Source organism: Python bivittatus, unplaced genomic scaffold, assembly GCF_059951505.1.
Source record: "Python bivittatus isolate LINGU-HERP-01145 unplaced genomic scaffold, Pbiv_v1 ctg000050_np1212, whole genome shotgun sequence".
Lineage (NCBI taxonomy): Eukaryota > Metazoa > Chordata > Lepidosauria > Squamata > Pythonidae > Python > Python bivittatus.
The window spans coordinates 8565803-8578719 of NW_028277033.1; the positions used below are offsets into that span (position 1 = coordinate 8565803).

Sequence of the window (12917 nt, forward strand, 5' to 3'; positions counted from 1 at the left end):
GATTATAGCAGGGGGACAGACAGACACAGGGAAACTCTACAATATAATTTAAGGCAATGTAAGAAGATGAGGAAGTCATAACAAGGGAGGGGGCAAACAAAAACTTTTCAAAACAAGCAAATCTACCTGACACCATTTCATCAAAGCTGGATTTTGCATCAGGATGTCTCAGCAATGACTTAGGTGTGAAGATAATTAGCTGTAAAACCATTAAAAAGTGAGTTTGTCATCATAGTACATAAGTGCCAGTATATTCAAAGTCTTATACGCATTGAATGAAACGCTAAATTGTTTCAACCAAATCATCAATAAAGAGCATTCAGTAGGCTGCCCCATAACACCCTACTGAAAATGTCTCTCTACTAATCAAGTTGACTTAAATTGGGTCCTGCCCTTAAATGAAGGTCTGCAACTCCAGCCCATTCAATTATTTTTTAAGAAAAAAAAAACTGTGCTTCATAAATCAAAGCCATGGCAATCAGTCACTGCAAAAAATGAAATAATCCAAGTGTTTAAGGAAGTTTCCACCAGCTTCCACCACAGTATGCGGAAACTGTAATTCATCAGAATTACATTAGAAAATTCCAACTGAGGCAAGTTGTCTTGCTGCAATAGAAGAATATGTCTAAGAATCCAGTCATACAGTTTTCATCCCTTATAACCACCTACCCATTCACTATAGTCTGGATCAGCTGAAAAAGTTGGAGCAGCCCAAATCCAAATATAAGTATAAATATAAATATCTAAAATGGGCAGAAAAATAACTTCTAGGTGGGCCCTAAACAATTTCCTCATCATTTCTATTGTTTAGGTCATTTCTGTGAATAAGTCTGATCTTCCATCATGCAACACTTTGCAGTCTGTAATTAACGGGCAATGCATAAAAGAAAAGCACAATCATTTAACGACTTACAGGTTTCCTGAACGGCAGCAAGATCTGCCTTCTGAGGACATGGAAATAACTGGCTGGCGTTGAGCAGTTCACTACAATCCAATTGCAGTCATAGAGCTGAGAAACCTCAAAGTCATCATCAAATTGCTGGAGAGGGACAGATTAGAGATATTAGAAAGCCAGCCACTGCTTTCACACCATCTGCTACATCCACTTTATTTTCCTAAGCGTTTAGACGTTGGTGGGAACAAAGGGCTTCAGAACGGCAGGTGAAATGCAGCCATTCAAGACTCATCTTGGTCAGACAAACTTGTACCACTTAGATGCTTCTGTGAACTCTGCCTTTGTACTATCAAAAAAGGCACATGGAGGGCAAAATTTATCAACTTAAGTGAAACACAGCTTCTTGTGACAGCACACAAAGACTCATGTCTTTGTGTCTGTATCTGAAGTTGTTCTCAGCTGTGATTAATGTCAATTACCATGTGGTATTTTAGGGGTTCGGGATCTTTAAGTTAGGAAAACAAACTAATGTTTTTATTCCTACAAGAATGTATAGGAAATTTTGAGTCAAATTATATTTCTGTTGAAATGGCTGAAATGCTCAATACCTAAAATGCTACATATCAAAGTGATTCCACAAAGTGCTATTAAAAGTGTTTAATTCTTTGCTAAGTTTAGAAATAGTTAGCCCAAGATCTCTTTTCTGCAGGAAGGGGGTTGCCCAGCCCATAAAAATATTTAGAGTTCCCCATTTTCATCAAGTACTGTCAGGATTGATTATAGATAACAGGTTTCCAAAACCCTGCTCAAGATCTAAGATATTTTAAGATATTTTTCTAGTTAGAAGCAATTTTGTGGATAAACACTGGGATCCTGCAAATACTTTTAAACACATAATCGATGAATAGGCAATGGTACTTTTATTTGGCCTTTACACTGCCTTTAGTCTTTGGACCCATGACTAAACCCCAGTCCTCTCTTCCCACAATGGAGGATAAAGCTACTCTCAACAACTAACCGTGAAGCTATTCATATTTCCAATATCAGGGGTTCTCATGCCAGTTGTTGAGAATGTGAGCAGGATGAAATTACACCAGTGGCCTAATTGTGGGATTATAATAAACAGCTCCTTGGCTGCTGCAGAAACAGATCGCTGGACAAAATAGGTACTAAGTGTCATTCAGGACAGCTCTTCCTCTGTTCTAGGACAACAGTCTAGATCCACAGTTAACTTCCCTGGTATCTTAGAAACTGAAAAGTTCAGCCACCAGGAAAATTTCTCTGTTGTTAATGTAATGACTGAGAATACAAAAATGACGTGTTCTATGTAACCTACTGCAAGTCATGTGGCAACTCTGCTCAGCTCAGATAATTTGAGTAATGGCTATGAGGTCATGTTTGCTGCATTCTGTAGTTCTGCAAAGTTAAATAATATGTGTATCAATTGGCCCTCTATTGGTACATACACATTTTGTATTTTATTATTACACAGGTGATCCTAGTTGTGACTTTATTGATTTTCTAGCAAAAGAAGCTTCTAGCAACTAGAGAGTTTTTCCCAATGTCAAATGATTTTATGCTTAACCTACCAGATATTTTATATATATGTTTTTCTTGAAGTCTGCTCAATTAACGTCACTGAAGGATTAAAACCAGTGCTTGATCGGGAACATTGTTAACAAGGATGAAATGGCAGCTGAAGAGAAGGCAACTATGAGAATCAATCGATAAACCTACTTACTGGGAATGCATCAGGATCATCATTACTCATCTGAAGGAACCTCTCCGGCCTGGCTGAAGAATGTTCTGGGCCCTGATGATGATGTCATTTAAAGGAAAACAAGTTTAATTATGTACCCTCTAGATCCAAATAAAATTGTCATTCCAGGCACAAGAGCACTTGCCAGCCTCTCCAGCACAGTGCAATACAAAATCAACAGCTACCGAGGACCGCAACATGTTCAAACTGGTCCAGCAAGATGTTTTACAATACAAATCCTGCTTGAATCATTACATAAATTTATATCACTTGATTCAAACAGATGAGTATAAGCTGTAGTCTTTATCACTGTTGGCTGCAGCACAGATTTAGTAGAAGATTGCTGATCACTACATGGGTTTATTATATGTATGGAACACATTATAATTCTACAAAATCTCTCAGCATCAAGACCTAATAAAATCACTGGGGCTTATTCTCCAGTGTACATTAAATCACTTAAAATCACTTGCGCTCTCCTTCACTAATGCTTTTATTCATCACGACAGATTCACAATACAGAAGTACTACTGATGGGAAGAGGATTCCTGCACTAGGCAGGGGGGTTGGAACAGAAGACCTCAAAGTCCCCTTCTAATCCTATGATTCTATGAGCCTATGAACCTATTTAAATAGGAATGGCAAAATACTTAGAAAAAATGCATTATTTCAAATCTGCAGTATGGAAACAAGTTGCTTTTTGCCAACAGAGAAGTATTATTGTGATTGCTGAAAGGCCTACCATCCCTTCCATTCCATGGGGCAAAAGGAGGACAATTCCATTGTGACGAACCCACTTGGCTTGCCCAGAACTGATAAACTGGTCAATGATGCATTGTGCTGTGTTGTGAAAATCACCAAACTGAGCTTCCCAGCACACAAGCGCATTGGGACTTGACATCGCAAAACCAAGTTCAAAACCTAAGCAAGAAAGGAAAGATGCAATTAAACCCAATATTTGCCATAGTGGAAAATACAGGTAGTTCTCATTTAGCAGCCACAACTGGGACTGGCAACTCAGTCATTAAGGGAAGTGGTCACTAAGGGAAACAGCAACTGTGCTTACGATTTGGCTTCAGCTTTCTTTGCTTTACAGACCATCAATGCAAGGATTGGTCGTAACATTACTTTTTCATCATCTTCGTAACTGCGAACAGTCACTAAGCAAAGCAGTTGCTAAATGAGGATTACCTGTATCTGTAGCTCAGAATTGAATTACTGGACTCTTGGTGTTTAGCCAAGCTTCTGCTAAACATCTATAGGATGAGAAGCCAGATCAGATAACAACAGAACCCAGCTAAACACAATACCTTCTGCTATGCTTAGACACACTGAAAGAAGAGTTACCAGCCAGGATCAGAGGCTAAAGTAAGGTGTGATTAGATCTCTTATGCTGAAGCATCACCAATTAAGTACTGTAATAGAAACCCTTCCTTACATCCTATGGTTTCTCTGTAAAAAAATAATCTGTCCTGTGCATCTCCATCTTTGAAACTGTCAGTTTCTGAAACGGAAACATGAGTTCTCAGCCTTTGTATTGAACTGAACTGAACTGAACTGAACTGAACTGAACTGAACTGAACTGAACTGAACTGAACTGAACTGAACTGACCTAACCTAACCTAACCTAACCTAACCTAACCTAACCTAACCTAACCTAACCTAACCTAACCTAACCTAACTTAGTTTAGAAAAGCTATACACCTATTCAGGAAAGAAAGGTGGTAGCTCTGAGAATAAACCCAGGCTCCATTTAGTTATATGGCATTCTTACTGAAGCATTATCTACTTTATGGAGACAGATAATTAACTGAAGTAACACAGGAAAAATCCATAGTACACATTAAATGTGGCTACAGGCAAAGTTGGTGTGGTTTCTATTCCTAAAGTGGTCATATTCTAAATTCAGCTGGAATGCCTTCAAATGTTAAATGAATCTCTCTTATTATTTTTTCCCTTCTCCATAAAAAGGTTTAACAAATTTACAGTAAAATATTGACACTGGAGATGAATTGGGGCATTAAATAATTGCTAAAAGAATGGAACAAAAAACCACTATCGAATGTGAAGTGACTACCATAATTCTCGTACAGCTACTGTTCAGGCAGAATAATAGCAAATGGCTAGAATAGCTGTAATCACTCTGCAGCTACATTGTGTTATTCCAGAGTACAAGATTTCAAGCAGAGTTGCAGAGTTCATGAAAACATTAAACAATATTAATCTATTTTTTTTTAATAACCCATGCCAACTCTGAGCTATTTATCTTTATGTCTCCTGTGTAGCTATGGTTGACAATGCCTGCCAGATAAAAGATCCTTCTCTCACCTCCCCTGTCCTCAAGCTACCCTTTTCCTGAAGTGTTTGTATTTAAATAGGTCACAAGAGCACAAAGGCCCCTAGAACAGCATTGTAGGATGCCCATCAAGACCTAATCTTCAACTAAAATCATAGGGAGGGATAAGAAAACAAATACTCTACCATATAATGTTCTGATAGACGACTGTATGCATATAAGTGCATTGTTCTGAATAAAAGATCCTCAAGTAAAGGTACTGAAGCAGATTACAAATATTTGAGTAAAACTAGAATGATGGGGAAATCTGATGGGGAATAATAAATAAGCTGGAAGAGTACACTTCCCCGTGTGGAATCCATTTTCCATGCCCAGTCTTAGTTTGTATATGTGAAAAAAATCATTCTGGAGTTCTTGAGATCCAATTCAACTCTGCAAGCAGCAGCAGCAGCTGCTGGACCTTATTTGGGCTTCTTTGGCTTCTCTCTCAATGTCAGTAGGGCCAGCTCTGGTTAGAAGTTGGAATGGGGGCCACCTAGAAATTCCAGGGCTGTTAACTAGACTGGAAAGTCCAAAAACACTTTGGAAGAGGATAATAGTTAACTGTTTCCATATTGTTGTTAACTAAACTACATGGATGCCTCAGTAAAGTGACGAGGAGCCAAACCTAACTCAAAGGAGTCACCTGAAATTAGCTTTTTATCTGTGAAAAAACAGCTAGGAACAGCCAACCTGTTGCATTTGTTCTTGTTTCTTTTAGAGAAGTATCAACAACAGAGAGATTAATAGGTTGACCAAAGGAGCTACATTCATTTCCATCCTTTGCTTCTATGCCTCACGAGAATGTCAGATTTTGTCTCTTTCCGCTGTAAAGAGATGCTGGTGCTGATGCAGAATATCTGTAGAGGGAGGAGCATTACTTTGTTTTTTCTGTGTGTGTGTGTACTGCAGGGGAGAACCACTTGTTAATATTCCCTCTTTTGCCTTTGTTTCCTCCTTCCCCACTTATATACCCCATTCTTAGGTACAGAGGGTCATTCTGAATAATATGATCGGTTTCTTGTTGCACTGGAAAGAGGACATAGTCAAATTTCAGATGCAGAGACACTGAAGAAATGGATTCAAGATCCCTCCATCTGTCAGGGGGCATTTTCCTTCTTTCCTAGATTCTAAAAATCATCTCTCATCATTCAGGAAAGCACCCCAGCCCTCTAGGGAGTTCTTTTGGAGATGCAAAAGTTGCAAAGAGGAAGGAGGAGATACATTTCTTCATTGTGCAAAAGTCTTATTCTCACACAAGGGCTAGACTGAATTGCATATAACTACAGTGTTTCTGAATTTATGGCTGTAAAAAACCAAAAGTGCCCAAGCAATATATGTTAGTAAATGGCAATAAAATACTGGATTTTCTTTGTAATATTGAATTTACAATACAGTAACTTTTTAAAAGGGACTCCATTGACCCGAGACACCATATTAAAGGAGTTTCCAACATAGGAAATTTAGCAAAGAGAAGGCCAGGTATATAACAACAAAAACCAAAAACTGGAGAGAAGATTGCTGATGGGAAAACAAAATCAAGGAATCTTTCCAGGAAAGTATGAGGGATTCAGAAGGGACCACTGGAAGCAAAATTGGGCAGGTGAAATAGAGCACAAGGGAGAATGCTGGAGTCGAACAGGTTTGGGCCGAATGGAAGGAAGGATCGGGCTGGGTGCAGCAACCTTTATCGGAGAGGCTAATTCACAAGCATTTATTTATTGGAGCATTTCAAAGCATTCAACAGCATCTGGTAAACGTTTTTCCTATGGGAGCAATTTTGATGTGTGATTGCAACCACAGTGGCTACATTTGGCAGACGTTTTCATGATTTGTTTTGCTAATTCCACAAAAGCTGAAAAAACAGTACATATATATAGTATGCATTGTACATACAATATATATTTTAGTATATTATTCTCTATACCTCTATATCTATATATTCCTAAAGAAATGCCCCAAACTTCTACCCTTTATTATTCTAGACTGAATCTAAAAAAACAAACAAACAAACCTTTTTTTGAAGTTGATTTTTCTCATATTTTAGTTAGAGGTTGCTAGTTTCTTGATTTGTGTGTGTGTGTGTGTGTGTGTGTGTGTTTCTTCTAATTACTGGTTTTAAATTATGCTTTTACATTTTAATCTGATTCACAGGAATGTGTTTTTGTTCCTTGACAGCCTAGAGGCAGCAAAAGAAACTAAGGCTCTAATTAAAAATAATAATAAGATAGGTGGGAAAAAAAACTTTTTTTACACCATAGGCTCACAAAGGCTGATAGTTGAAAGGCAGAATTGGATGCAGCATCCGAAAAAGGCAAACATGCTGAATGGCATCAAATATAAAAGTGGATAGTTAAACATAGATAGAGTCATTAAAAAAAAAAAAAGGTTAGTACAAAACTAAATACCTCATTAGGCACTGCATTATAATAGGAGTAACTTCCCTTTCTGAAAATTATTCTTCCTACATCTCCATCACTAACTAGACATACATGCTAAAGTCAGAGATCTCATGGCTACAGACAGCAATTCCTCCCATTACTACTGATTTTGGAAACCCCCAGTATGTCCCCACTGTCTATGTGGTCAATTCACTGAACTCACACAATGTCCACAAATCCCATGCATTCTGCAGGAACCACCAATTTTCCAAACTGTCCCAAAGTTTCATGCATAGTTCCTGTATCCCAAGTGCACATACCTGCCCACGCTAAAATCAAGGAATATAATCTATATTCAGGTTGAAGATAAACCTGATAAATTCAGTATCTGTCAAATGAAAATGAATGACAGTTGGGCATTTAATTACACCCAGCACCTTTAAATATTACTGTTAAATATAGGAGCTGTGGATCCCCAAAGATAATAATTTGCAAATAAACTGGGCAACCTAGGGAGAAGTCATCAGTGAACATAGAAATGAAATTTCAGGATTCCATTTCTATCTGTGATAAAATTTGCATTCATGCCTTCAGGTGGGAAGCTTTTAGGCACTCTGAAACTCCTGCTGGCCAACAACATGGTTCTTGAGATGTTCTGTATCCTGTCAGCTACAGCTTCAAACCCACCAGCAAACCCTCCCTGACAGGTCTCATGTACTTGTCACTTGTGATATAGACTGCAGAGACTGAAGCCTGCAACCTATTTTGAGATAAAAGGCCTCTGGGAATTTATAGAAGGCCTGATTTAGTTCACAGAATTAATGTCAATATTGTATAAGCAAAGCTGTTTTAATATGGGCGGCATGGAAGATGCCACAGAACTGCATCATGTATTGTTATGCTTTATGTTTAATCACAAACAAATTTTAGCATAGGAAATATAGCCTGAAGTACACACTTTTCCCATCATGAAGCAATTTCTGACTGGAAATATTTTATATGAAAAAAGACAAAATTAGGCAAGCAAGAAAACCAAAATGAAATATAAAATCCACAGAATCTAATAAGCAACATTTTTATGTTGACTGTTCTGTCCTATTTTAACTCCTTGTGGGAAGTTATGAATCTTTCTTTTTTATTATATGTTATGCTTTTTGAAAAGGTCTTGCTGGGTTCAGTTCTAAGTGATTATTCCAACACTAGAACTTAAAAGTCTGTTGGAAGGCACACGTTTCAAGAAATGTGAGGATTCCAGTGGAAATTATAGGCACAAAGGCAAGGAAGAAGCTGAGCTCCAGAATACAGATACGGTACACTTGAGAAAAGACAATGGGATCTATGGAATCTAAAAATCTTCTGTCCAGGATTTTGAGCTGCCTAGTAATTGTTTCCTTATAAACCAACAGATCCGTGTAGGATTTACAGAATGCAAAGTCTGATTACATTACATGTATGTCTCTTGAGCCATGCTCACTCCCATTAATGGACAAAGCTTGGAGTTCCTCCTATGCAGGAGCTCAAGTGTAGAACTTGGTAACTAGTTGTTATTTGAATCCACCAAGGGGAATGGCTCACGTTATTTCACTGCTGATTTCAGGTGAAGGCACTGAATAAAAACCCAAAGGGTTTCAATTTATGCTTTTTATACCAGATGAGAGTAAATACAGCTGCTATGAAGAAGTGCTGCAATTGTGCACAAGACTCACCCCTTGCATACTGTAATGTCTTCCACTGAATCAAACTGTAACTGGCTGTCACTTCTTTCAATGCTGCAGCTACAAGGCAGAGACCCATGCAAGGAAACTTTTTCTGCAGAACGATTTGCAGCAAAATTGTAATGGGTACCTAATGGGTTCCCGTTGGCTTACCCACAGAAGACCCATAGAATGATTCCATCTACGACTAGCAAGGAGAATATCTCTCCTTGGGATTAAATGACAAGGAAGGAGTGTGCTGGAATTTTTCGTCTTAAGAATCCTACAGCGGTGGTCCCTCCATCTCTGTTTATCTATCACTCCAGCAGACAGAGGTGTTCAGAAACAGTGTCAGTTTTTAGTTCATATTGCATTGTTTCCCCGTCTTTCTTTGACAGCAAGCTGTGTGATGGTCAAAAATAGCAAGACTCTTTCACTTAACATAAATGAAGTTACAGCAGAATTCAACAAGACTTTCCATGACTGAAGGGTTTTCTGACTACAGATTAAAAAAAAAGTGCTTTGAATAACATACCACTTATTTTACCAAAATGTCTGGTTCAGCCTACTGAATATGTTCCAGCCTGCATTTAACATATCTTGAAAGGAACAAATGTAAAATGAAAGAAATATGTAACAAATATAATGATTCTTCATAGGAGTCATCTGGTCTTTGAGATGCAGCTTTAGAAAAAGTGAGAGTAAGCTATGGACTATAACATCTCACCAAAAGCATTTTGAAACACTTCTGTTCGAGAAGTATCATGGAACCAGACATTAAAGGATGAGAAAAAGAGCAGAATCTGTATCCCCACTTAGCATTTTTGAGAATGTCATAGTTTAATGTTATTATAGAGAGGTAAGTGCACACCCTCAACCTTTCATACACTGTAGTATAATCAGAAACATATTGACTTAGAAATACATGAATGCTGCCTCCCATCCAAATTAGGCTCCAAATAGCTATTTAGTAAACTGCTGCTAGATAAAAGAAGGCCAGAAATAAGAGAGGGCTATTAAGCTAAGGTCAAAGGGAATTAAAATATAACATAGGGTTGACTTCTAAAACCATCATATCTAGTTCAGACCTGCTGCCCATAGTATGCTTTTTATCATGGCCTGCACCACCCCAATTTTTGAGAATTCTGTAACTATGCTAAACCCTTTCCTATTATATGTTCATAGAGATGTTTGTTATCAGGAGAAATTGTCCCACATTTTTATATAAAAGTAACTTCTAACAAGGATGGTCCAGGAGTGAGTAGCAAAATAAAAGTTTCCCACCCTACACATATCCCATTATTTATCATCACGATCATCATCATTCCCCATCATTACACAAATAAATATTACAGTATATCCAATTCCCAGGGAATGACCGGAGGGATACTGCTTGCATATTTTTCCATTATCACCAACTTCACACTATTCCTTTCTCCAGAAATGCTCTTTTATGCTGTAGAATAATTACAATCTAATAATTTTATCCTTCTGGCAAATTAGTTATGCCAGATTAACCATTTAGTGGCATTATTATTCCCTTGGGGCTTCTTAATGGTATCACAATAACTCAGTCTGGGGTTCATTGCTCTGAACAGCTGTCTGCTCTCTGCTTCTGCTCCTGCCAGGCAAACAATCTGAAGCGTCATCATGTAGGCCCGTTCAATTTGTTTTTACTTAATTAACTCCAATCCAAAAGAACACTAAGGAGAGCTCCCAGAAGAGAAATGTGCTTGTTTACTTGAACACACATTTGAATCTGATGTTTTATCCCCCACTTTATCATAGCTCTAGATATGGTATGTGTGAAACTGAACCAAAATGAACGGAGTAGAATACAGGATGCAGGAATTCCTGGGCATCAGGCTGTCGGTCCACTCAATGCAAGATATACAGTATTAGTTCACACTTTGGCTGGGTTTTTTGCTGTTTGGCTTCTGTTTTCTTTTAATTTTTATCTGTAAGCTTCCCAGGGTTGCTATGGATTTGGTCAGACTAGAAACTGAAAAAATAACAATAAGTAAAATAATTTTTGCTTATAAGAATGTTCCCTCTTCTTGCCACAGTTATAATTAAACTTCCAATTAGAAGGATAGCAGGGAATTTAACATTTTCATTGCCTCCAGCAATGAAGCAAAGGATACTGAAGCAGAATTTTTATCTGAGGAACCCACTTTTACTACCTTTGTACCAATATATTTAAAGACAAATAGAATAATATGTGAAACATATTGCACGTCAAATAGTTCCACACCTTTCTGTTCAGCAATTACAGTATTTGCTACTGCAATTATATATCCTACTGCAATATACATAGTTTCTATCTTTCCTTCAGGGAATTCAAGGAAGCAGATGTTATTTCATTTTTGAAAATTCTAAACTACTTCCTATTAAAAACGTTAAAGCAGTTGAACCACTTCCTATGGTTTTCATACCCATCATAATGCTCAAACAGTAAGTCTGTTTATTTGCTTGTCTATTGTACACGATTTGGAACTCACTCCAATTATTCTGTATAAACTCTATTTCTAGCCTAACCTCATTTAGAAAACATCATGCTGAAGAAGAACAAGTTGGATCTATTTTCCAGTATAAGGTCAACAATCATAGTGGCATTATTATCACAATGCTCTGCTAAAGAATTATTTGCTTTATCTTATATTCCATTCCCAGTGATAGTCACCTAATAGAAAGGGAGCTAGGGAGCTTATTGCTAGGTGTAACATAAGAAAAGAGGTCCATGTATTTTTTTTTAAAACTGAAATCAGAGTCGTAGATATTTTTTTAAAATAAAGTGAATATGTTGAGATAATAACAAAATATAATTAAACCTAATTAGCAAAGCTTCGTATATCCATTTAAGCTAACGCCTAACTCAAAAGAAAACCATCAGACTTACCTAAGACCCCGTATTCTGAAAGAGAGCTATTGCATACGGTATAAGGAGCCTGTTGCTCCCAGAGATGATTCATAGGAACACAGGTCCTTTTGTCAACATCTTGATCATGCAGCATGTGGTGGCGATGGCTACCAAGGTTTTCCGAAAGACAGTTGAAAGGTATTTGAAAACAAAATGAAATGGAGTTATGAAACACTGAGCATTTGGGCATCTTAAGTACATTATTGCAATAACTATCATCAAGCCATCTCCATCCTACCACTGGTGGACTGAGGCCAAGGTACAGTGGTTTGCCTTTTACCAAAGGAGTTCACGCCTCAAATCCAACTTAAATCAGTGCTTTCCTTGCACACATTTCACATGCTTACCCACTGCAGTTGCAACAGTTCCTCGAGTACTGTATTTTTCATAGTCTTAGAGATTAATGCCTAATGCTATTCAATCAAAATCAGCATACTGTATACTAATAGCAATGTTCGCCCCATCCTGAAGATGACATGGATTAACAATTGATGTCAATATATTGACATAATGATTTTTTTTTTAAAATGGGGGAATGGGATTAAAGCTCCTAAACACCAACTGAATTTATGCTATCTCTCTGCCACTAAAGATAACTTTGGAATTGTTATGCAATGCATGAAGCTTTTAGAGGTAAGTGGTTATACTCCATAAAATATGAAGTGTGGAAGCTATTACACAACATGGCTGCTTTCCCTCAAATTATAATCAGCTGCAAAATTCTATTACTCATTGCCTTTAGACGTGAGCGGTTTGTATTGCGCCTGTGTTTCCACCTCCTTGAGCAATTCTCAAGACCAAGGCCTTAAAGAGCTGAATTCTTTGCTGCCCACCCTCCACATGCTCATTGCTTAGAGCCCTCTAGAGCTCCATTAATCAGCATTAGAATGGGGCACCAAGGAACATTATCAAAACAGAGACGATTGAAGTAAT

At 37.7% G+C, this 12917-nt stretch overlaps 1 protein-coding gene across 1 annotated transcript in view; it reads right to left on the minus strand.

The window, feature by feature from the left end:
- The window catches only part of OGDHL (oxoglutarate dehydrogenase L), a 50078-nt gene that overhangs the window by 4789 nt on the left and 32372 nt on the right, over nt 1-12917 (minus strand). Inside the window, exons 16-20 of the mRNA XM_088129453.1 lie at nt 11964-12091; nt 3397-3575; nt 2637-2708; nt 914-1039; nt 127-199 (exon numbers count right to left, since the gene is read on the minus strand). Coding sequence (XP_087985579.1) covers nt 127-199; nt 914-1039; nt 2637-2708; nt 3397-3575; nt 11964-12091 — 578 coding nt within the window. The remainder of the gene's footprint in view (nt 1-126; nt 200-913; nt 1040-2636; nt 2709-3396; nt 3576-11963; nt 12092-12917) is intronic.